The 21778-nt window shown below is 52.3% G+C and overlaps 8 protein-coding genes across 8 annotated transcripts; 3 read left to right on the top strand and 5 right to left on the bottom strand.

Moving 5' to 3' along the window:
• Positions 1-56: 56 nt before the first annotated feature.
• HD553DRAFT_328553 (ARM repeat-containing protein) lies at positions 57-4759 on the top strand (the record flags this gene model as incomplete). Its single annotated transcript, XM_046181880.1, has 16 exons — positions 57-87; positions 163-217; positions 278-493; positions 564-657; positions 720-833; positions 1224-1483; positions 1546-2141; positions 2207-2330; positions 2390-3062; positions 3124-3402; positions 3469-3573; positions 3639-3757; positions 3818-3897; positions 3959-4115; positions 4173-4252; positions 4317-4759. The coding sequence occupies 16 exons, from the start codon at positions 57-59 to the stop codon at positions 4757-4759; spliced, it is 3426 nt and encodes a 1141-aa protein (XP_046037494.1).
• Positions 4760-4891: 132 nt separating this feature from the next.
• Positions 4892-6581, bottom strand: HD553DRAFT_323421 (sister chromatid cohesion protein Dcc1; the record flags this gene model as incomplete). Its single annotated transcript, XM_046181384.1, has 6 exons — positions 4892-5179; positions 5254-5349; positions 5442-5773; positions 5840-5948; positions 6024-6350; positions 6435-6581. The coding sequence occupies 6 exons, from the start codon at positions 6579-6581 to the stop codon at positions 4892-4894; spliced, it is 1299 nt and encodes a 432-aa protein (XP_046037493.1).
• Positions 6582-6716: 135 nt separating this feature from the next.
• On the top strand, positions 6717-8125 carry HD553DRAFT_309720 (uncharacterized protein). Its single transcript, XM_046179741.1, has 5 exons — positions 6717-7151; positions 7228-7254; positions 7329-7387; positions 7474-7897; positions 7982-8125. The coding sequence occupies exons 1-5, from the start codon at positions 6849-6851 to the stop codon at positions 8045-8047; spliced, it is 879 nt and encodes a 292-aa protein (XP_046037492.1). The 5' UTR covers positions 6717-6848; the 3' UTR covers positions 8048-8125.
• A 51-nt stretch (positions 8126-8176) lies between these two features.
• Positions 8177-9275, top strand: HD553DRAFT_331298 (NADH-ubiquinone oxidoreductase B18 subunit-domain-containing protein). The gene is made up of 5 exons (XM_046182011.1): positions 8177-8403; positions 8491-8559; positions 8646-8660; positions 8741-8755; positions 9039-9275. Exons 1-5 carry the CDS (start codon positions 8324-8326, stop codon positions 9106-9108), a joined length of 249 nt encoding a protein of 82 aa, XP_046037491.1. The 5' UTR covers positions 8177-8323; the 3' UTR covers positions 9109-9275.
• A 628-nt stretch (positions 9276-9903) lies between these two features.
• On the bottom strand, positions 9904-11547 carry HD553DRAFT_218475 (uncharacterized protein). Its single transcript, XM_046177218.1, has 6 exons — positions 11268-11547; positions 11048-11191; positions 10898-10974; positions 10271-10829; positions 10109-10194; positions 9904-10038 (listed from the first exon to the last, which is right to left on the bottom strand). Exons 1-6 carry the CDS (start codon positions 11383-11385, stop codon positions 10006-10008), a joined length of 1017 nt encoding a protein of 338 aa, XP_046037490.1. The 5' UTR covers positions 11386-11547; the 3' UTR covers positions 9904-10005.
• Position 11548: 1 nt separating this feature from the next.
• On the bottom strand, positions 11549-13659 carry HD553DRAFT_218474 (uncharacterized protein). The gene is made up of 8 exons (XM_046177217.1): positions 13556-13659; positions 12880-13490; positions 12704-12806; positions 12454-12632; positions 12278-12341; positions 12131-12188; positions 11955-12057; positions 11549-11886 (listed from the first exon to the last, which is right to left on the bottom strand). The coding sequence occupies exons 1-8, from the start codon at positions 13577-13579 to the stop codon at positions 11742-11744; spliced, it is 1287 nt and encodes a 428-aa protein (XP_046037489.1). The 5' UTR covers positions 13580-13659; the 3' UTR covers positions 11549-11741.
• Positions 13660-14017: 358 nt separating this feature from the next.
• On the bottom strand, positions 14018-15180 carry HD553DRAFT_309709 (uncharacterized protein). The gene is made up of 7 exons (XM_046179740.1): positions 15016-15180; positions 14773-14927; positions 14680-14691; positions 14578-14590; positions 14450-14506; positions 14278-14369; positions 14018-14165 (listed from the first exon to the last, which is right to left on the bottom strand). Exons 1-7 carry the CDS (start codon positions 15033-15035, stop codon positions 14101-14103), a joined length of 414 nt encoding a protein of 137 aa, XP_046037488.1. The 5' UTR covers positions 15036-15180; the 3' UTR covers positions 14018-14100.
• On the bottom strand, positions 15020-21123 carry HD553DRAFT_309706 (P-loop containing nucleoside triphosphate hydrolase protein). The gene is made up of 17 exons (XM_046179739.1): positions 20541-21123; positions 20407-20465; positions 20190-20330; positions 19681-20079; positions 19560-19609; positions 17749-19489; positions 17552-17685; positions 16889-17468; positions 16778-16822; positions 16643-16717; positions 16487-16581; positions 16300-16421; positions 16074-16238; positions 15831-15982; positions 15699-15753; positions 15266-15614; positions 15020-15180 (listed from the first exon to the last, which is right to left on the bottom strand). Exons 1-16 carry the CDS (start codon positions 20899-20901, stop codon positions 15388-15390), a joined length of 4401 nt encoding a protein of 1466 aa, XP_046037487.1. The 5' UTR covers positions 20902-21123; the 3' UTR covers positions 15020-15180; positions 15266-15387.
• Positions 21124-21778: the final 655 nt, after the last annotated feature.

Here is a 21778-nt window from a genome sequence, read left to right as displayed (position 1 = left end):
GTGAGCTCAGATACACGAGGCTTAGAATCAGCTGGGGAGACTGACAAACTGGCCATATGCTCGCTTTAGATGCACCGATTGTGCGAGGTGAGTTGATCACCCTACTTAGAATGCGACCAACCTGATGGACCAGCTAATGCTCTGACCCGCTTCTGGCTGCAGGTCTCAACGACAAGCTCTACGAGCGCCGTAAAGCTGCAGCTCTAGAGCTGGAGAAGTGAGTTGCGACGCTCTTCATTCATAACAGATGGATCATTGTTGATTCCTACTCGAACAGAGTCGTGGCACACGCCGATACCCCAAAGATCACCCAGATCATCAATCAGCTATGTCAAATGTTCACCTCGACCGCCTCCGCTTTACATACTCGGAACGGAGGCCTGATAGGGCTGGCTGCCACGGCGATCGCTCTGAGTCAAGATTTCTCGAAGTGGTTGGGGATTGTCATACCGAGGGTGTTGGCTTGCTTCAGTGATCCAGAAAGCAGAGTCCGGTGAGCTGCTAGCCCCAAGCGAATACTCGAGATGATGGAAACCTCATAACGTGCTCGTCACTGTCACTAGATATTATGCATGCGAAAGTTTGTACAACATCGCCAAGGTGTGCAAAGGAGAGGTACTGGTGCATTTCAACGGAATCTTTGACGCACTGAGCAAGGTATGAAGTCAGCTTGGCACATGGCAGGGCGATATTGCTGATACAGTTGCCTCATTCTCCAGCTCTCTGCAGATTCAGAAGCATCTGTCAAGAACGGCGCTGAGCTTCTCGACAGGCTCCTGAAGGATATCGTGGCGGAGACCGCCTTGAACTATGTGTCAAAGTATCCTGAGAACGTCGACAAGACGTTTGGCGATTGGGAGGCCGAATCATGGTTCGAGCAACGCAAAGCCGAGAGGAGGCAAAAGTCGATGGCCAGGGGGGAAGTCGACAAGGGCATCAGCCACCCCCTGGAGGATAGCCCTGTGATGGCTGGCTTGGAACTGCCTGGTCCGAACAAGGGAACGGGTAGGGGCAGCATGCACCTCGATGGCGACCGAGATGAAGTCGGAAAAGATAGCGTGGGCAGGGATCCTTCGCCACACTCGATCTCGAGGTCGGCTCGTGAGCAGGCCGGATCTCTCCACCGAAACATCCCTTCCCAGACTCCTGCACCCCGAGATCACTTGAACGTGAACGCGAATGCGGGCCCATCCTCGACATCCTCATCGCCGGGACCTCATCAGACCCACCATCATCATGGTCACCTTCACCACCGACAAGAACGCGTCAACTCGATTTCATCTACGCCGGCGAGGCATGAGACTCGAGAACCTAAACCCCGGGTAGCGTTCTCGCTCGCCAAATTTGTGCCTCTGCTCTCAGAACGAATATACGTGATCTCGCCATTCACTCGCAGCCATCTCATTAGCTGGATCACCATTCTCGACTCGATACCCGATCTGGAACTCGTGAGCTATCTGCCGGAGTTTTTGGACGGCCTACTGTAAGTCCTTGTGATTTTTAGGTCAATCCGAGCCTACCCGTCTAAACCTAGTCTCTACCCAGGAAATACCTGTCTGATCCCAATCCGGATGTCAAAATCGCGACCGAGAACGTCCTGTCGGACTTTTTGAGAGAGATCAAGCACATTGCGCGGGTTCAAGCTCGACATGACGGCTATGGACACGGCGAGGGCGTTCCACCAACAGGGCGAACGACGGGTTACACATCCGGTTATGGACATGGAAGACGCACATCAGATATTCACGGCGGTAATATGAGCGGTGGATATTCGCTCAGACGCCGAGGCAGCAAATTGACGATGAATACGGATTCGAGCGAAATCGACAGCAACTATGCTGGTACGGGTACTACGGGAGGGGATGGGGACCGTGATCGCGATGTGGCCAGCCCAGATGTTGGGCATCTTGACGATCTACGCGAGGAAGATGAAGACGGACATTCTCGGCGAAAGCACCACCGGTATATGAGCGATGGGGATGGGGAAGTTGGAAACAATTCAATGATGACCAGTCAAGATGCCGAGGACGATGAGGTAGATGACGATCTTGAGGAGCATGGGGCTTGGATACCCGGTCAAGGAGTCTTTGTGGACTACGCATCGATCATGGATATCATGGTTCAGCACCTGTCATATCCAGGTCAGTCGCTTAGTACCGTGTCATTCATCGAATCATGACTGATCAAGACGTTCCCGCCCCTGTAGACGAGCAAATCCAGTCAATCTCGCTCAAATGGATCGCCAGCTTCCTTACATTCGTACAAGAAGTCATGGTACCATTTACCCCGAGACTTATTTCGGCAATCCTGCCAAATCTCGCGCATCATGTGTAAGCATCGAGTTGCCAGCGCATCTATGACGGATGATGTTGACCGAATTACGGCGTAGACCATACATACAAAGCGTGGCCAACGAGACCAACCAGTTGTTATATCGAGTAATACAGGCGCTGCCCACACCCCAAACCGTGCCTTCCTCAGCAACACAAGCGGTCCCGTCGACCTCTGCAGCAACTGCCCCACAGACGGCTTCTATACCAACCGGCCAACCTGGCTCATCAGCAGCAGCAACACCCACCTCAGCTCCAAACTCACTGAATATTTCGCCAGCGAATGTTCGAAGAGACACCGCTCCTGCAGAGCTCCCTGGCGAGACTCACGTACGCCGGAAGAGCTTGGAAATCGCTGCATCAGACCTCAAGCCAAGTGACAGTCAGCCCAACATATCTAACCTTGGCAGTACATTGAAACCGAAAAGTATCGCTGTCAATCCTGTCCCTGGCGAGGCTCAAACGCCCGTAACGTTTGAGTTCCCAAACAAGCCAAGCGGCCAACCTCCGTCGGCGATTGCTATACCCGTCAGCAATCCGGGCATGTCGACAATCTCGCAGCAGCAGCAACACAAGCACGATTCAATTCAGTCTTACTCGAGCGACGAGGATCCCTTTGATGCCCGGGAGACCGTCAATCAGTTAACTTTACAGTTCTTGAGTGAGCACGAGGAGACTCGTATAGCTGCTTTGGAATGGCTTTCTATGCTACATCAGAAATCGCCGAAGAAGGTAAAACGGACCTGTTGTCGAGATGGTATGTAACGAGAAACTAATGTAACGCAATTTCCAGATTCTCGCCCGAGATGACGGTACATTCCCGGCACTCCTAAAGACGCTCTCTGATCCATCGGAAGAAGTCGTCAAACACGATTTGCAACTGCTGGCCCAGATCTCAGCAAACTCGGATGACGGATACTTTGCAAGCTTCCTGGTGAACTTGCTGGAATTGTTCAGCACGGACAGGCGCTTGTTGGAGACCCGAGGCAGCCTGATCATTCGTCAGCTATGTCTGAACTTGAATACGGAGCGGATATTCCGCAACCTCGCCGAGATATTGGAAAAGAATGATGTGGGTCGCTAATGACTCCGCGACGTAGCCAGAAGCCAGCGATTGACCAGGATCTTTGCTCTTTAGGATCTGGAATTCGCCAGCTTGATGGTGGTCAAGCTCAACATGATCTTGATTACGTCGCCTGAATTGGCCGAGTTCCGGAAACGGTTGAAGAACATCGAATCCAAAGTAAATTGTCTGAATAACCCTCATATGGTGACTGCAAACCCGCTGACAACAACTTTCCGCATCAGGATGGCCAAATGCTATTCATCTCCATTTACAAATCGTGGTGTCACAATGCTGTTGCCGTCTTTGCTCTATGCCTCTTGGCACAGGCCTACGAACATGCCTCAGCTTTATTGCAGACCTTGTGAGTGGTATTGCCTCACAAGCAGCCACGATTACGGCTAAATTCCACCATACTGAACAGTGCCGAGCTGGAAATGACGGTAGCACTGCTCGTACAGATTGACAAACTTGTCATGCTGATTGAGAGCCCCGTCTTCACATGTAAGTCTGCGAAAACTACAGGCAATGGAGTCAGACTGACCGTTAAGATCTGTGTACCTAGCTCTGCGATTACAACTGCTCGAACCGGAAAAGTATCCTTACTTGTTCAAGTGTCTTTACGGACTACTCATGCTGTTGCCGCAAAGCAGCGCGTTCGTCTCGCTGCGCAATCGGTTGAATGCCGTCAGCTCGATGGGCTTCCTGCACATTCCCAAGCCGTAAGTGTGGATTTGCATCGGTATCGGAGTGATCTCAACTTATCTCCCACATTCTAGGGCCTACTCGCAAAGCGTCGCCGCGACTCGATCAAAGATTGCAACCCGAGACGAAATCAAGTGGGACGACTTGCTTCGACGTGAGTATCCGGTACAAGCAGTGATGAGTTTCACCTAACAACGTGTCTACTTGTTTCCACGTAGACTTCCGCGTGACGCAGAACCGACACGAGAAAGCCCGCCGTCTGGAACTAGCCAACGAAAGCAATCATACGCACTCGGCTTCATCCATACACTTTGGAAGCAATTCGATTACGAACAGTCCATCCGCTAATGCTGCCACGAGCAGTCAAGCGCGACGCAGGAACGCGACGACATCACGCAAGGAGAGCGGACACGGCTCGATCAACAGCGTCACGAAGCCCAACTCTACTCTTTCGCCTCTAAACCCCAGACGAGGCGGGCCGGGCTCAGCGACAAACTCGACGATGAGCACTACGGGCCAAATGACGGCATTGTCGCTCGGGGCGCCGTTTGCGAGCAGTATACAGCCAGGCATGACGTCGAGCGGACCTATGATCGTCAACGGGCCCAAAAGCCCTACGACACAGTCGCGACGGATTCTGCCGGGTCTCAGAAGGAACTGAGAAGGATACGAGCGGACATTCTTAGGGGTTCGACCAAACAGGTCCGGCTTGGTCTTCTCCCGTATTGATTATATATGTGATCATCGAGGTATGATCGCCAGCCGTGTTTTGATAACATTCCATGTACATTTATCAGGCCGTCCGTCGAGGATACCACCATACCCCATCTTTTTCCTTGACGATCCTGACAAACTTGGCGACCATCTTGTCCCTGACTTTGGTGTCGCCCGCTTTGACTAGCGTTCTGAGAAACGGTTCCATATCATCTGGTCGCCATTTAGGTCTTGTCAAGAACAATTCGCTGAACCGAGTAGCGGGATCTGAGGGGAGGGAAGTGTGTGGAAACGGAGTCAAGAGGGATGCCGAGAGGTCTTTCGAGGCGAGGGCTGTGAGCCGGGAGGTCTCGACTAGGTAGTAGCCCTGCACAGTACCATCAAACCGCTATCCTGTTAGTAATGGATTCTGGGGCGCAACGATGGGCAATGTCCGCTTACCTTGAGCATGTCCAGATCGACGGCCGAACCGAAATCGTCCCCCACTTCCATCCTCCACCGGTTCGTGAAATCCGCAACCGTATTCGGCTCGTCCTTCTGTATCAAGTCAAATCATGGCGAAATCACAGGATTAGCAAAAGGCTAGCGACGGCGACATCTTTGCGGGAACTTGGCCTCCTCGCACTCACATTCTCTTCTAGTAACATCCCTTTCCCCATCTCCCTGATGACCCGCTTGACATCCACCACCCAGATCTCCTTCTCTTCTGCGCCTTCGACCGGGACTGCCCTCCCGAACAACCCTTCAAGACCGTCGAAGATCTCTTCCTGTACCCCATGGTCTTCCCTCAGCGTCAAGCGGATCGGTGCAGGATCTGTAAGGGGAAAGAAGGTGCGATCTTGCGATTCTTGTGTAGTATAGTCGAATTGATCGGGTTGATCGATCGTATGGAGGGTGATTAGAGAGAGGAGGATGCTGAGAAGGGGTAAGAGGTGGTTCAAAGGCAAGTAGACGAGGTGGCCTAGAACAGGGAGTCCTACTATCAGCTAGCTCACCTTGCAAGGGTGAATATGGATGGGCAACTCACTTCCGATTTCTATGACATTGTTTTCTCGTAGACCCTCGTCCAGTTCTTGATCCGAAGCTTGCACGACCGAACACAGCTGTGATCGGGTATACCGTTTCTTTCCGTCCGTCTATCGTCATCACAGTACATATCAGACTAGCTTCACCATGCCCAAAGCCATACTAAGTCGTTCTGTACCACTCACATTCCGTACGTCACCCACTTCCCGTTTCCTCTTCCCATCCTCACTGATCTCGTCCGAGTTGGCGAGAACGTCCATCCCACCCCATGCTCCTTCTTTGAGCACCTTTTCTATCCGCCCGAGGCGGGGTACGATGGGCAAGAGTTCCAAGATCTCGTGCGAAGTATCCTTGAGATGTAGCTCGGGGGCTCTTGAGGTATCTGTATCAGGTGATGTTGAAGACGAGGCTGTGGGTTGTTCGAGGACAAGGAGCGAGTTGGACAGGGAGATGGTCCGGAGTTGGTAGGTCGCCGAAGGGGTACAGATGACGGCGTCGTCCGTAGGCTTGCCCTTGACGGTCAGACTGACAATTTACAGGATTAAGGAAATAATCTTAGCGAGCGGCTGCTTCAGGACAGTACGAATATTTCCGACTTGCGATAAGTCATGTCCTGCCTGCTCCGCTTGGTCAATCTCCTTCATCAACTCGTTCGATATTTCGAGCAGTTTGTAGCCTTCCACATGGCCGGTCACGGGGTCCGCTTGGGGTGAATATCGTACTACGATGGACTTGGCATCCATTATTGTTGCTAGATTGTCTTTCGAGAGTGGTCTGTGTTTGTCCAGAAGGAAGGAAGAGCAGGTTCGGGATATTGTACAAGTTGCAACAGAAATATGGTCCAAGCCATTCCCGGACATGGCCGCCTCCACCTCGGGCGAGTGAGTTGCTTCATACTACTGTATATCATCCACCCACATCAGCATCATCGACCTTACCACTCGCAATCTCAGATCGAGTTCAGTGAATACAAGACAGGACTCCCTAGACAACTCGAGGTATCTTCTATCATGTTCTCAACCAACCGCAACCCACTTCAGCTCCTTTTCATCCCCGTCCTCCTGATCGTCATCCTTTTCTTCACCTTGACCACGAACAAAGGCACCTACCCGCCCCCCGTCAAGCAGCACGACGAGCTCTCGATTCCTTCGGACGCCGAGGACTGGGAGTTCGATGGAGCTCTGAAGAAGATTCAACAGGATGCAAACGGGATGGGCCAGGTGGAGATTGACGTGGAGCAGGAGCAGAAAGCGGGGCGGAAGAGTAGGAAGGTTCAGCTGGACCTGACCGTAATGAGCCGATGCCCTGATGCCGTGAGTCGATCGACAAGTCAGCGTTTCTTGCTGATGGTTGCTCAAGTCGAGAATGTCTGACACTGCGATACAATAGAGGATCTGTGAATCTACGATTGACAAGGTGCGTTTCTGCGAATTGTCCCCTCGGCTTTGCAACCTTGTGCTTACGAAAGACATGGAATGCCATGCCATCAGGTCCTCTCCGAACCTAGTGTTATGAACAAGGTCAATCTCACGTTGAACTATATCGGAAAGTCAGTATACGGAGGTTCTTGTCATATATTATGACGCCACACTTTCCACAAGCTGACCACGAATTAAACTCCTTTCCGTACGTCAGACCTTCCAAGCAAGCCAAGTTCGGCGTCCAATGCATGCACGGCGACGTCGAATGCCGAGGAAACATCCACCAACTCTGCGTGCAATCCACCATCCCTGCCGTACACACTACCACCTCGCCTTCTCACAACTCGGACGGGCTCGCCCTGCATACCAACTTCCCGGTCATGTCCTTTGTCTCGGCTCAAAACTACTATGACCCCCGAAAGATCGGACAAGAGGATTACGCCAAGGATAACCTAAAGGCGGTCGGGTATGACTGGGAAGAATCGGGTGTGGGAAAGTGCGTGGAGGAAGAGGGGAAGAGGTTGTTGGAGGACAGCGTGGTCAGGACGAGGGACGTCTTGAAATCTAGCAAGAGCTGCACGATCTTGATCGAGGGTGAGCAGCGGTGTGTGCATGATGGGTCTTGGTACGATTGCGATGTGAGTCGGCGCCGGATAGCGTGTGCTTGATACATCCAAGAAGATGCTGACACCCGGTTCGCGCTTGACCTTTCTTGCGAATAGGACGGACATGAGGTTGGTGATTTCGTCAGGAGCATCGAGAAGGCTTGGAAGAAGCTTCAAGACTGAGTACAAGGCACAGGAACAACGACATTGTAGCATATCACCCGTGTATACTATTCGAAGATGAAGTCCCGTGTCCGAGTACGTGTACCAAGCTGTTCGTCCCAAAGGTCAGACCCGAGACTCGTCGTGCACCGTGGGCGGCCTCTCGAATCGGTCGTCGACCATATTCAATTGGCCATCTTCCTCAATCGACCCCATTATCAATCTTGAACTCCCGCTAGCCTGCACAGACAACCAACCCCTGACCTTAGATCTCACTCAGAATCGTTATTGTACACCATGGCCGCTTCGACAACCGCTTCTCAGGGGGAGATGGACGCTTCCCGGGTACCCATTCAGTGGAGGGACCAGTGTTCGGCGTGAGCAACCACTCTGGGCTATCGGATCTCGGATTCGTAGACGAGAAGGGGAAGCTCAACAGGCACTTGTTTTTACTGTCGATCCAGTCTCCTTATTCCTCTCAACAAGTGCCGACACAAGACTCTTTACGCTCCCTGGAAATGCGAGGATGAGAGGTGAGTCTCGTCAACAAGGGTTGAGACGGGAGCCGAGACGTAATTCACAACCTGAGGCTGACCTATATTGTTTCCTCGACTGATAGGCACGGTTACGAGAAGTAAGTACTAGCTGATAGGAGCTCGTTTGCAGCAAGGAATCGTAGACTCATTGGAGCTTGTCTCGCTTTGCGTTTTTTAGGTGTCAATACGACGAGTCAGTAGACCTCGTCGAAGTGTCCGGGACGAATCGGCTGACTGATTATCTAACATCCTCTCTTCTTGATCTTCTCTTCGTTGTTCTGGAAACCAATCTCAAACCTTTGATACTATTCTGGATCGAAATTCACCTGGATCGGGTAACCATTTACAATACTTCCGACCCGAACGGAACACCTCCTATGCGACCCCCTTCTTTTGCCGACTCTACCTGAAATCCGATATCTTCCCCTGCCACGGCTCTGCAAACTTTACTCAACTTGTGGATCATAACCCCATAGCTTCCTCCGACGAACAAAAGAGCTCGTCGCCCAGAAGAAGGCTGCTGCCGAAGCTGCCGACGATGAATAGATGGAGGGGGAGATAGGAGCTCGTAGGCAGGCAGGAGAGGGAAGGGATCCCTGAGGGTTAGCGAGGGACGTAAATGTCTCCCTAGAGGCGTTTTGTATCATCAAGCAGATGGAAGGAATGGGTCAGGGTATCGAATCAGATTCATTCGCGACAATATGGGGACCAGTCTCCGTGGCTGTTCAAGAACCGAAATAACAGTTGACATACCATTGGCAACCTTGGCCCACCAGTACGTGCAGGACCCCGGCCCTTCCTCTTCCTTCACGACTTCAGAACTCAGCAATGAGCTTATCGACAAGCCGTCATAGGCTTGTCCGGGCTGGACTTCAATGAGAGCGCGAATGAGAGAAGCTTCTTGGAGAACTTCATGTTCGCACCCAGACGGGATCGAGATCCCCTGACTCCCTTGTTCAAGCGCACATGAGAACAAACGCCCTGCCAACTAGATTGCGAACTCAGTCTCGGCCCACTCCGTCAACACAGCCTCTGCAGTCAACCCGGGCGTCTTCGAGATGGGGAACATCTGCAAAAAAATCGATGTCCAGGCGGAACAGTGTCTCGGTTTGTTGTGCTGCTTTCTTTGTACAGACGTGCTGTGGACCTCGCCATCGACTGCAGGCAGGTTGGTGGCGCTCCCCGTGTATGCCTTCAAGGGATTTGGTCGAGAAAGTTGTCCAGACTTTCTCAAGGTGATCTTTGTCTTCCTATGTGAAGGAAGTCCTTAAACGCCTTCGTACAGCTCGGCCATTTGAACAGCTGATCATAGACGAGGATCCTCTATTTAGTTCTAGCAATTCTTGTACGTGTTTCGGGCTACAGTCCTGATGTGGTAGATACAAAACAAACATGAGGCTCAAGACGAGATCCACCTCGGTTGAGAGAGCTGATTCCAGGCGATCATTGCATGTCGATGATGACCTTGCCCTTGGCCTGTCAAGAGAGTATTGATAACGTTTGTTAGTTTGGCCTCTATATGTGTGATATTTTCCACGCAACTGACCCTCTCGGACATGATTCTATCGTAAGCCTGCATGACGCCCTGCTGAGTGCCCTGGTGAACCGAGTCGATAGGAACCTTGAGCTTCTCTGCAACACGGCACCCAAGCGAAAGAGAGCCAATCAGTTATGAACTCCAAAGGCACAGATAAGACCAAATACTGACTCTCTGATTGCCATCGAAGCATGTCCGCAAAGTGCCCCTTGTTCCAATCCGTCATGATCAGCTTGAAAGCCCTCGGAGTTCCTCCCAAGAACGTCGGCCTGAACATGGCCATCCCCATCGGGGCCGCCGTCGATCCGTTGGCCGAGATGGTCACGAACAGCCCGTCTGGCTTCAGGTAAGAAGTAGACGAGGTGAACAGTTCGGGTGATCCGACGGCATCGACGATCAGGTCGAATGGTCTTCCAGAGCGGGAAGATTTCAACTGTTCGGTCAATGGGGACGCTTTGTAGTCGTACAAGTCCGTCGCCCCGAGCTCTCGCACGATAGCATGGTTCTCCTTGCTACAGCTCGCAGCGATGTCGCTAGCTCCCATGTTCTTCGCGATCTGGACAGCCATCTGGCCGACAGAGGAAGATCCTCCGTTGATGAAGACGGAAGAACCGGGCTTGACCTGATTGGGCCTGACGCTGAGACAGTCGTATGCGGTCAGGCCGACGGTGCTCAATCCGGCCGCTTGGTCGAAAGGCAGCGAATCGGGCTTTTCGACAATGTTCTCCGCCTGTTCCGGTCAGATGGAACGGTTGTAAGCTGAGCAACTCGTTTGCAAGATTGAGCACCAGGGCTTACCGAGATCACGGTGTACTCGGAAAGAGCTCCTTGACCCTTGTTCATCTTGGCTCCGGTTCCAAACCTACCCAGCACCTCTGAAGAAGTTCGTATCAACCTTGTTAGCCCTGACACAACATCTCCGGATACTCCCTCGACAACCTGACTCACTTTGACCGGCCTTCCAGGTAGTCCCGTTGGCATCTACGACGGTCCCGGAGAAGTCCAATTCCGGAATAGCGGGCAGCTTGAACAGTGGCCAAACTGTCATGGCCATCAGCTTGTAGCCGACCGGGTTGAGACCGACCGAGTGTACTGTGAGCGCGAAGGATCGTTTAGCACTTAGCTATCACATCATTGCTGTGTCAAATTATAGCATTTCAATGCTTACCTCGGATGAGCACCTCTCCTTGGGCGGGCTTAGGGACCGGAGCGCTCTCGTTAAGCTTCAGTGCATCGGCAGGTTTCCCTCGAACAGTCTGGTACCAGGCTGCAGGGCACACGAGCATAACATGATCAGCGAAACCGCTCACGAGTTCCTCGTGAATATTTCCGACTTGCTGCGGCAGGTAGCGGGAGTGGCAGTCATTGTGGTGAGCTGAGTAGTATATAGAATTGAGTTCTGGAGTTGTCTACAGCAGTACGAGGTGTAGCGAAACAGAGACGAGGATGGTGCATATATGAACCTCCTCAAGTGCAAGTGGTTTCGAATACGTCATATGTTGCTGAAATCTGACGATTCACCCCGGCGACCGCCAAGAGAAAGCGCGCTACCTTGGCCAACACTTGTATCCGGACCGCTCGATCGCTACATGATCATAAAATACACTGCCCACCCTCATGTACACATGGTCTGATCTCGAGCTCAACCCATCCTCAGCTCGCCGAGGTTGTCGTCGAGGCTCCTCTCACCCCTCTGCCCGCTATGACCCAACGGCGGTTCTCCAGCCTCGGCTCGGGCGATAACGAACGGGTCGACGACCGTGTTCATCTTTGATCGATAGGCTTGTCTGCAGAATCGAAGGGACATCGTACAGATGAGTTCTCTGACATCGGGATCTCGAAGCGAGAGGCTTACCGATAATGAGCCGACAAGTTCTTGATTCGTTCTTCCAAGCTCGCCATGTCGCTCGCGAGACCCATGATCGTGTTCTGGTTGTTCGATACCGTTTGCGCGATGGCTGCAAGGATTAAAGAAGTGGTTCAATTTAGAGACTGCATTCTGGTCGAGCCGTAAACCGGGAGATCTCTTACCTTGCGGTGTAGGCTTGTTGGAAGCCCTACTCAGCCCGACGAGTTGTCTCTCGATTTGCTAAAGAACAGGTTGTTTGATACGGAAACGATGAGCATCAGGTTGGCGACCAGAACGGCCCGAACTCGAGCTTGTGTCAAATGGCTCACCTCGAACGTTCTTCGGTATTGACCCATCTGCACCTTCATCTGTTCCGCCAGCTTGGCAAAGAAACTACGCAAATAACCGAAGCCAAATCAACATCGAACTTCGATCCACTCAACTGAACCTACCCCCCAGATCTCTCATTCAACATTCAAGATGAAGATGCAGAATCGCAACTCACTCTCGATAAAATGTACCATGCTGCGAGACCATGCTTCCGCCCGAGACCTTCTGCTCGTGCGCAGTCTTGAGCACCTCCACGCACGTCTGCCAGACATTGTTGATCTCCTCGGCCTGCTGAGCTAGTCGATCTACGCGTCGTCGGAGTTCCTTGATCGAGTGTTGGTGGACTTGCATGCCCTGGTAAGTAAGCCAGTAGGAGAAGAATTAGGGTGGTGTGATACGCATACATAAGGGGAGCAAGAGCGTACGGAAGAAAGCGTGCTGATCTCTGATCGGTCCTGTGTCAACCTCGTCCCCAGCTCTTTTACATCGATGCTCTCCCGTACGTTCCTCTCTCGCTGTAATGACTCCCTACGAACGAGATCGTTAAAAATCGCATCAGTGTCCAAGAAAGGTTGTGATAATGACGAGCTGATGCACGCACTCGATCATCAAGATAGCCTTGGCGGTATCCGGAAACTTCTTCTCGATATCTTCGAACAACATGTCTCCAGGGATATCCACCTGAAAGACCGATTCTAGCTGGATCCCCGAACCGCTTGACCAGGGTGGCAACTGTTGCTGTTGCGGTGCCTGCTGCTGTTGTTGCTGAGAGAATTGCGACTGCTGTAATTGCGACTGTCCCAGTTGTTGTTGACCACCCTGTTGCTGCCCAAAGGTAGACCCGATCGTCGAAGCAGTCTTGTTGGCCCCGAACCCGCCGAACGAACTCCCACCACCGAACAAGCCGCCAGACGTCGTTCCATTCTGTTGCTGTTGCTGCTGTTGGTTATTGCTCGAGGTGCTCTGTCCCAACCCGAATAGTCCTCCTGATGATCCCTGTTGTTGGCCCGTCGTTCCGGCTTGACTGCCAAACAAACCCCCGGCAGGCTGCTGCTGTTGCTGTTGTTGAGGTTGAGCCCCACCGAATAGCGATCCCGTAGCAGGAGCCGTCGAAGTCGAAGCAGGCTGAGTTCCGAATCCTCCAAATGTAGGAGCGGCTGGAGGATTGGCGGCTGCTGGCGCTTGACCGAAGCTAAACCCGGACGTAGCAGGCTGATTATAATACGGTCGAGGTGATCAGGAAACGTCGTACTTTATTCCTCAATCACACTCCTCACCTTGGGAGCACCGAAGAGAGACATGGTGCCGGTAAAATAGGCTTTCCTTTGACTCTTTGGAAAGAGTATGTGGCTGTGAATTATCTTCAACGACCTCGTACAAACATTCAAGAATCATCGAAGATCATGTTGACGCTCAGGTCGTTGGCATGAACATCTATCATCTGACCGTGGACTTGGCGACCTTGACCTGAACATCATATCGCATTCCTGCCATGGCAAACAGCATGACGGTCCTTCATCAACGAAAAGCTCCCATGACCTCTTCCGCACGTCAAAGAGTTTAGTTTGAAGCAGAGCGAGTGTGTCGGCCGATTCTAGGGGGCTGAAAGCCTGTTACCAATTCGTGCTCGAGCCGCGTTAGGAATGTCCAATATGAGCAAACCCTCGATCCTTTTCTCAACCTCTTTAGATACAGTCAACCCCGACGCCGGGTCCATTGCATACTTTCAACAACCTCAACTGCTTAGCACCACATTCAAGGACTATAGAACATGAATTCGTTCAGTCAAAGTCGGAATCTAGCTTGAATAGATCCGCTCAACTTACGTGATGGTCGCGACGACGCTACGGCTGTGAGGATGATGCCTGAATTCGGTCAAGTAGATACCTGACATGAGTGACAAGGGTTAGCACTTCGACCAGCAAGGGTTTCATTCCGTGCTTCCAGATCCGTCATATCGGCAAGCCGGTAGCGCCAGCAGGAGGATGCTGTGACTCACCCTGCCATGTACCCAAGTTGAGACGACCGTCGGTGATGGGGATCGTCACTGATGAGCCCACAATGGTAGCTTTGGTATGTGAGACTGAGTCACTATATAATACGAACGATTCTTCTCAGCGAACCTAAACTTGTGGACATGCGTATTTGGAAAGGTTGGCGATCGAGCTTACTCTGGGCCCTCGTCCACGTGCTTCCAAGGTAATGATTCAGGAACGATGGTGTCCAGCCTGACAAGAACGATAGTTTGAACATTTGTCAGCATCGAAGCATATGAATAGGTTGTTGAGGGTAAACGTACGCCATGTCCATATCTATCGGTCACAGTAGACAGTAGTCATTTTAAGTCAGCTTGCCAGACTTCGAGAGGCATGCCCTGCCATTAACTCTCAATCTGACTTACCCTTTCTTACGTCTACCATAAAGAACAAAGATCGACCTTCAGTATCTTCTCCCCTATGCCTCCACTACGACGACGTCTGACATAATCACTTACCCGAATCATAGTTCTCGTTGATCGTCAACCCAGCGCTGGTATGCTTGATGAAAAGGTGCAAGATCCCGATCTTGGTTCCCGATAATCCTTCTTTGATATGGTTCTCTACCTCTCGAGTGACGAGGTGGCAGCCTTTGGCTTGTCGAGAGAGGGTGCTGTGAAGAGGTCAAGTACACGATTTGCGTCAGGAACTCTGTCCGATGAAGCATATTGTATCGTCCAGGCTACAGCGGGTGGGCTCACAAGGTTTTTTGCCAAGGCATATTATATCGACTCTGATCACTGTTGGATTGAAGATTACTTGAGTGCGTGGTCAGTCTACGTAAGGAGTCAGCAGCAAGAAAATAGCAGAGAGTTGTGCGATATGCGAATCGGAACAACCGCTCGTGATGATATCATCATCGTTTCCTGGCACGCGATCGCGACAAGGCTCAGGTCAATAGTCCCCCACCCGATCATTATGGCCTGGGCTTGATGTTGAGTACACACGTACACAATTACAGACGTCCAGAGATGGCATGCAGGCAGGATAAGCTGCGTCCACCTGACCCAGGTCGGATAGAATCATTATATACCTCAGGTTCCGAGGGCAAAGAAACAGCTGTGCGTCTCGATTTACATTTGAGCCTCGACGAGCTCTACGTAACGCCCCCTGCGCTTGATCAGCTCGTCGTGACTTCCTTCTTCCTTGACTCGGCCGTCCTCGATTACATGAATAACGTCTGCTGCCCGGATAGTGCTCAATCTGTGGGCGATCGTAATCGTAGTGCGTCCTTTAGAAGCGTTCGCTAGAGCCTTGTTGACTTGAAGTTCGGATGTCGCATCCAAAGCGGAGGTAGCCTCTGTGATAATGGATATCAGCGGTCGGCAAGGTTCGTCGCCGCGTTCGGCTTTGCTCCACAAGCGGAAGGCGAAGGGTAGCTTACCGTCCAAGAACAGGATCTCCGGCTTTCTAATCAATGCTCGTGCGATACACAGGCGCTGTAATATGAAAGTAGAAATGTCAGCCTTCGTGTACAGCTACCGGAACGAAGTCTAGGCGATCAGGAATCACGAACCTGTCGCTGTCCACCACTCAAGGCAGCTCCTTTCATCCCGATCTCGGTCTCGAAGCCATCCTTCAACCCGCGAATGAAGTCCAGGATACAAGCTTGATCACAAGCTTCTTCGAGCGCTTCTTGCCTCACCTGATCTGCGTTCACCGCTCCCACTGCGTGCGAGAACAACGTTCATCAATAACTAGTATGCAACGGAACGACGCATGTCGCCTGCGGCAATATAGGCAGGTCATGTCGACTCACGACACAAGTTCCAGCGGATTGTACCCTCGAAGAGCTGAGGATCCTGAGATACGTAGGCACAGCGCGATCGCAATTCCTTGAGAGGAATCGACCTTGAATCTCTTCCGCCGAAAGTGACCTGTCCTTTACAGGGCTCGTAGAACCTCAACAAGAGCGCAAGCAGACCTAAGAAGGGTTTCCATTCAGTCAGATAAGCGGGATCCCGCTCCCGAATTGCGGAACTTACTGCTCTTGCCCGAACCACTCGATCCGCAAAAGGCATGCGTCTGACCAGATTTGATGGTAAGGCTGACGTTCTTCAACGCTGGGTGTTCAGGTCGCCTAGGATATCGAAGCTCGATGTTCGACCTGGTACAGGTCATTCGGGAGAATCAGCAAGACATAGGCGCTTTTGAGACGGCAAGTCTGCTCACAAGACAATATCCCCGACGTAAAAGTCGTGGTTCTGCTTCTCGCGATCTGGGTTCGAGGCGATGTTGGCGATAACGGGCTTCCTATCGAACCAGCTCTAAAAATGTCAGGAATAATCAGTCAACTGATCGTTCCAGATTGCTTGCGATTAGCCTTACCTGAACCACAGCCATACCAGAGAAGGCGCGGCCGACATCCCCGACGAAAAGCAGCAGACGGCTTGAAGCAAAACTCTGTGAGGCGAAGCGATAAGCATTTGGAATTGATATGAAAAAGGGGAGCAGGTCGCTTACCGCGATGATGATTGCTTCGAAGCTAGCAAATAGCGCCACGGTTGACTGCGCGAAAGTACCGATGAGCATCATGATAAATTTGCTCGATCAACTGCCCCTCAGTGTGCTTACCAGGCCTTCCTCGGCTGTGAGCTTCCCTCCCCAGTAGAAGAGCAACGCTTGGAGCAGGATGATCATCGCTTGCGAGATCGAGAAACCGATCGAACCGAGGTTCAAGTAGAGGCTTGTTCGTTTAGTGACCAGATTATGCTTGTCAAAAGAGCGGAGCGAGGCTCGTTGGTAGTTGAGGTTCGTGACCGTTCGAACGACGTCGACCGTCTCGCTTAGAAACGATGCACACCGCGAAGCCGGTCCAGAGTTTTGCGCTTCATACTTGTCGATGAAGTAGACGTTTAGCCATCCAGAGAAGAACGTGACCAGGACTGGGGGCAGCGCTACCACGGTCACCTTCCACGAGAGGACGAATCCGAGTATCATGGACCCGATCAAATTAGCCACCGCGATCAGGATCTGAGACAAGATAAGTCCCGAAGCAGCCGTGATTTCGGTGGGTTTCGACGATAGGGCCGCAGTCAGCGCCCCTGCATCTGACTCCTCGTTACTCTCGAAGAATCCCGTCTCTTGTTTTAGCAGAGAACGCATGCTCTCCCGCTTCACAATACGGACGACCGATTCAGAGACAAGCTCGAAACTGTGAAGGAAAGGCGAGTGGTGTAAGCTTTTTGTGGAAGGGCAGAGGTTGATCATCGGTAACTTGAACTCGGAATTGCTCACGAGACCCCGTTGACGACGAGAACAGCAAAGTCCGCAATGGCTAGCACCAAGAACCACAGGGCCCAACGGTTTGCGCCTTGTCTCACTGCTTGAGGATCTCCCTCGATGGATAGAACGTGCACACCTTCACCGACCTAAATCGACAATCGTGTTAGCTGTAAGGTGCCGCGCTGAGTCATTTTTCGCAAACGACGTACCATCCAGCCTTCTATGGGCCAGCCGGCTCCAGCCGCGATCGAGCAGACGACACCCAACAAGAACCACCACTTGCGCCCAGCCATGATTTGCCAATAACTTTTCAATAGGGCACCCTTGGAGTATCGGCGAGGCTTGAGCGGATCCGGTCGCTGGACGTCCATCGCGTCGGGCTTTTCGTCGCTCGGCGAGGAACCCTCTGAAGCTTCCTCCTCTTCTGCCACGGGCGGATTTACAGTTCCAGCCATACCCACTGGTCCATCGATCGTATGGTCCATCCTGCCGAAATTGCTCCCTCGACCAGAATACAGCATGTGTAGGTCGGGACGCTTCGTTCCCGTAGAATTGGATCGGTTGATGGACAGGTTGGGAGGTGTACTCATGCCAGATCCTTCAGGTAGGATTCCGACGGTGGAAGTGTTACTGAAGATACCCGATTGATCGTCTGCAGTGATACCATTCACATTGTTCTCGTAAGCGATCTTCTCATCGACGGTATCGGCTCGCTGCTGTTCCTGATTGGCGAGCACCATATTCCTGAACGTCTGGTCCTTGCGGTCGGTCTCGAGCAGCTCGTCGTAAGTTCCTTCATCAACAACCTTGCCGCTCTGCATCACGAAGATCTTGTCTGCGGAGACGATTGTACTCATACGATGCGCAACAACAATCAGCGACATCCCTCTCTCCTTCTGCTCGATCTCAAGCATCTTTCGGATCTTGTCTTCTGAAGCCGTATCCAAAGCCGACGTAGCCTCGTCAAGCAGCAAGACCGCCGGCTTGCTGACTAAAGCACGAGCGAGCGCGACTCGCTGTCTCTGCCCGCCACTGAGGAGCTGTGCTCTTCCTCCTGTTATCACTGTGTCCATTCCTTCGGGCAATCTCGAGACGAACTCCCAGGCTTGGGCTTTTCTCAAGGCGTCCTCGACGAGCTCCCTGATCATGGCCATCCTCTCGCGCGTCCCGGCGTCCTCGCTATCGAGAGTATCCCGCTCGGGGCGATACTCGAATTCGGTACCAGTGAGACCGGCTGCGACGTTGCCGAAGATCGAGGTCGAAAAGAGCTGGGGCGCTTGTGAAACGACCGAGATCTGTTGACGATACCACTGGAGGTTGTACTCTCGGATATCTCGACCGGCGAAGAGCACCGTCCCTGATCCCTGCACGCGGCTTCTTTCTTCCGCCTCCTTTCTGCTTGCCTTTTCGAGATCCCCAGACTTGTCCTTAGAGCCGAACAGGCCTCCCAGCCTGCTCGTCTTGTCGGTCTGAACCTCGTCGTGCTTCTCGTCCTCGCCCGACGCGACTTCCCCATCGTCAGCCAGAGTTTGTATTGTGTCCTCCTCCAACCCGGTGTCCTCGTCTGACGGGTTCCTGAGGTTACCCGTCTCTGGATCATATTCTCTCAACAGCAACCCCACTGTCGTACTCTTTCCCGACCCGCTGTGACCCACAAACGCGGTCATCTTGCCAGGTTCAATCCGAAGACTAACATCGTCCAGACTCTTTACGGCAGGTCGAGAGGGGTAGGCGAAAGTTATGTTCCGAAGCTCGAATTCGGGTTTCCAATCGGACTGTCCTTTGGCTGCAAGATCGGAGTCGTCGGTACCTCCTCTAAGTTGTAGAGCGTGTTTGTCGGTAGGAAGAGTGATCCCGGAGGGGTCCCTGATGTCGATGAAAGGACGACGCTCGATCTGTCTGCGGAGAGTCGTCAAGGCAACGGCAGCATCTGCAAGGCTCGCAATATGACTGTGGACGCAAATCCAAAAACGTAAGTCAAGGATCGAACCAAACAAGCTACATGAAAGTGAAGACTAACGGCAGCACATTGGCAAGAGCGAAGAGCGCGTTGATCATGTTCCAGAAACACTGAATCCAGAACCCCGGTCCGTCAGCTATGATCAGGCATTAGATTTTGCCACGTGCTTCCCCCAACTCACCGTCAAGGCGTATCCGACCTGCACTCCGTTGACAACCTCTATCCCGCTCATCCAGAAACTCAACGAGAACGTCAAGAACAGAGCAAAGTACACTCCGGCCTGTTCGAACGCTCTGGCTAAAGCTCTCGTCCTCCCTAGTCTCTCCAACCTGCTCAAGAACGCTTCGTCGAACTTCTTGACGAGGGACGACTCCATAGAGAACGTCTGGGCGATCCGGATTGAAGAAAGGATCTGTTCGACGAGGGAGGAAGCCCGGCCTTCTAGCGTAGAGATTGGCGCGGAAGAGGTGTGGATGAGGTAGCTCGATACCCAGATGATGGCCAAGGTGAACGGAATGACGCTGATGATCACGCCACTGAGTCTGGCGGTTCCTGGGAGGCAGAAGCTCGGAATGATCGACTGTTGGAATGATGAAACAAAGCCACTCTCGGTCAGCCTGCTTCGATCTTCCCAAGAGGCATAGAATGTCTAGAATGCGCCTAGCCTAGGCGATCAAACAACAAACTCACAGCGATCAAAGTTCCCACGCTCCAGAACACGTAACCCATCTTTTCCCCATAACACGCTCGGATCGTGTTGATATCCTTTCCGGCTCTACTGGCCACCTCTCCAGGTCCATGGCTATCGAAGAACGCCTGATCTTGAACCAGCTGCGATCCGGGAGAGGAGCGTGGTTGAGCTCAGTTTAGGAATCTGTGTGCGCCTGGCTATCTCGATCGAGCTTACGACACTGCTGACATAGGCACGTCGAAGGTGTAACGTGATGACATCCGATGCTGTAGCAACTGCATTGACCGAACGAATAAGAGTGATTAGAACGGTAGAAACTATGCGGAGGGCGGCTTGAATCGGTTACTCACAACACCATAAGAAGAGCCATGATGTAAAGAACGCTAGCACTCCTATCAGGGTCATGATCCACCCCGCCGTACTACTCCTATCGAGCTTGCTGTCCGGAGTGCCATCTGCAGCTGTAACACCGTTCGTCCACCATCCGTAGACGATACCCGATGCTGGAAGACAAGCACCCGCAACTAACGCTGAGATGACTCCGAGGACGTACAGTGGAATGGGATGCTTGGCGAACAGGATCGGGTGTCTCCATAGTGATGGGATCGGTGGGCAGAAACTGAGAGGGTAGAGCCAGGTAGGCAGTCTTGTTTTGTGGGTTTGTAAAGGATCCCTGTCGGGGTCGGCTTTTTGCATTGGGGCCACTGTCATTATCGGTCCTATTATAATTGTATCGCACTATTCCTTGTTACGTTTTGCAGCTTTCCTCCTCGGGGTTCGGAGTTGATCGATCGGACAGGGGTTCGAGGATCTATTATGTCTAGCGATCCCACATAAGAGCTATATGATACATCGGCATACTCAGCCTGCCGGATCGGAGCCTGGACAGAGCTATTGTAATAATGAAAGGATGACCCGATGGCGAATACTCGAGCGATCTACAGACAGATCGGGGCGAGGAGGGGTTGGTGTTGGGTTTTGGCGACTCGAGCGAAGATGAAAGGTGCGGCGCATGGTGTGCCCATACGAGCGAGATGCACGCGGTCGTCGGCAGCGCGGCTCTCGGCTGGAACCGAAGATCTGAAGGATCCGGAGGTAGGTATGGTGGAAATGGTTCGAGTCATACGCTACTCGCAGATCGCAAGCAAGCTAGGCATGGGTCGAAGGATGGAATACCTGATCAGCTCAAGGAGAATCATGAGCCTGTAGCTTGTAGCTTGCGCTAGCTTACAGATCAGAGGTGACGAGCAGGAATCACAAGAGATCGAGCGCCGCCAAATTTGTCACGTGACCTTGAAAAGATTGCTTCCGCTTCTGGACTTTGCCTCTGTTTCGTCTATCTCTCACTCAGACGTGTGACTTGGGCCCAATTGATCGATCCTGAACGTTTCAAAATGATTCAGCTGGACGATGAGGATTGCCAGCTCTCTCCAGCTGACCAGTTACGTTCGAAAGTCGAGTTTAATGGCGATTTCCTATCCATACCCTCTTCGCTTCGAGTGAACAGATTGGTCGCACGCGTCGAGATCACTCCTTGGCGCTTATTGCTTTTGTAAGGATCCGGTACTCTGGTGTACTTGTAACAGCC

The sequence above is a fragment of the Filobasidium floriforme genome (genome assembly GCF_021052385.1).
Source record: "Filobasidium floriforme strain CBS 6241 chromosome Unknown HD553scaffold_8, whole genome shotgun sequence".
Taxonomy (NCBI): Eukaryota; Fungi; Basidiomycota; class Tremellomycetes; order Filobasidiales; family Filobasidiaceae; genus Filobasidium; species Filobasidium floriforme.
Note: the sequence above shows the minus strand (reverse complement) of the source record. Positions and strands in the feature narration are given on the sequence as shown.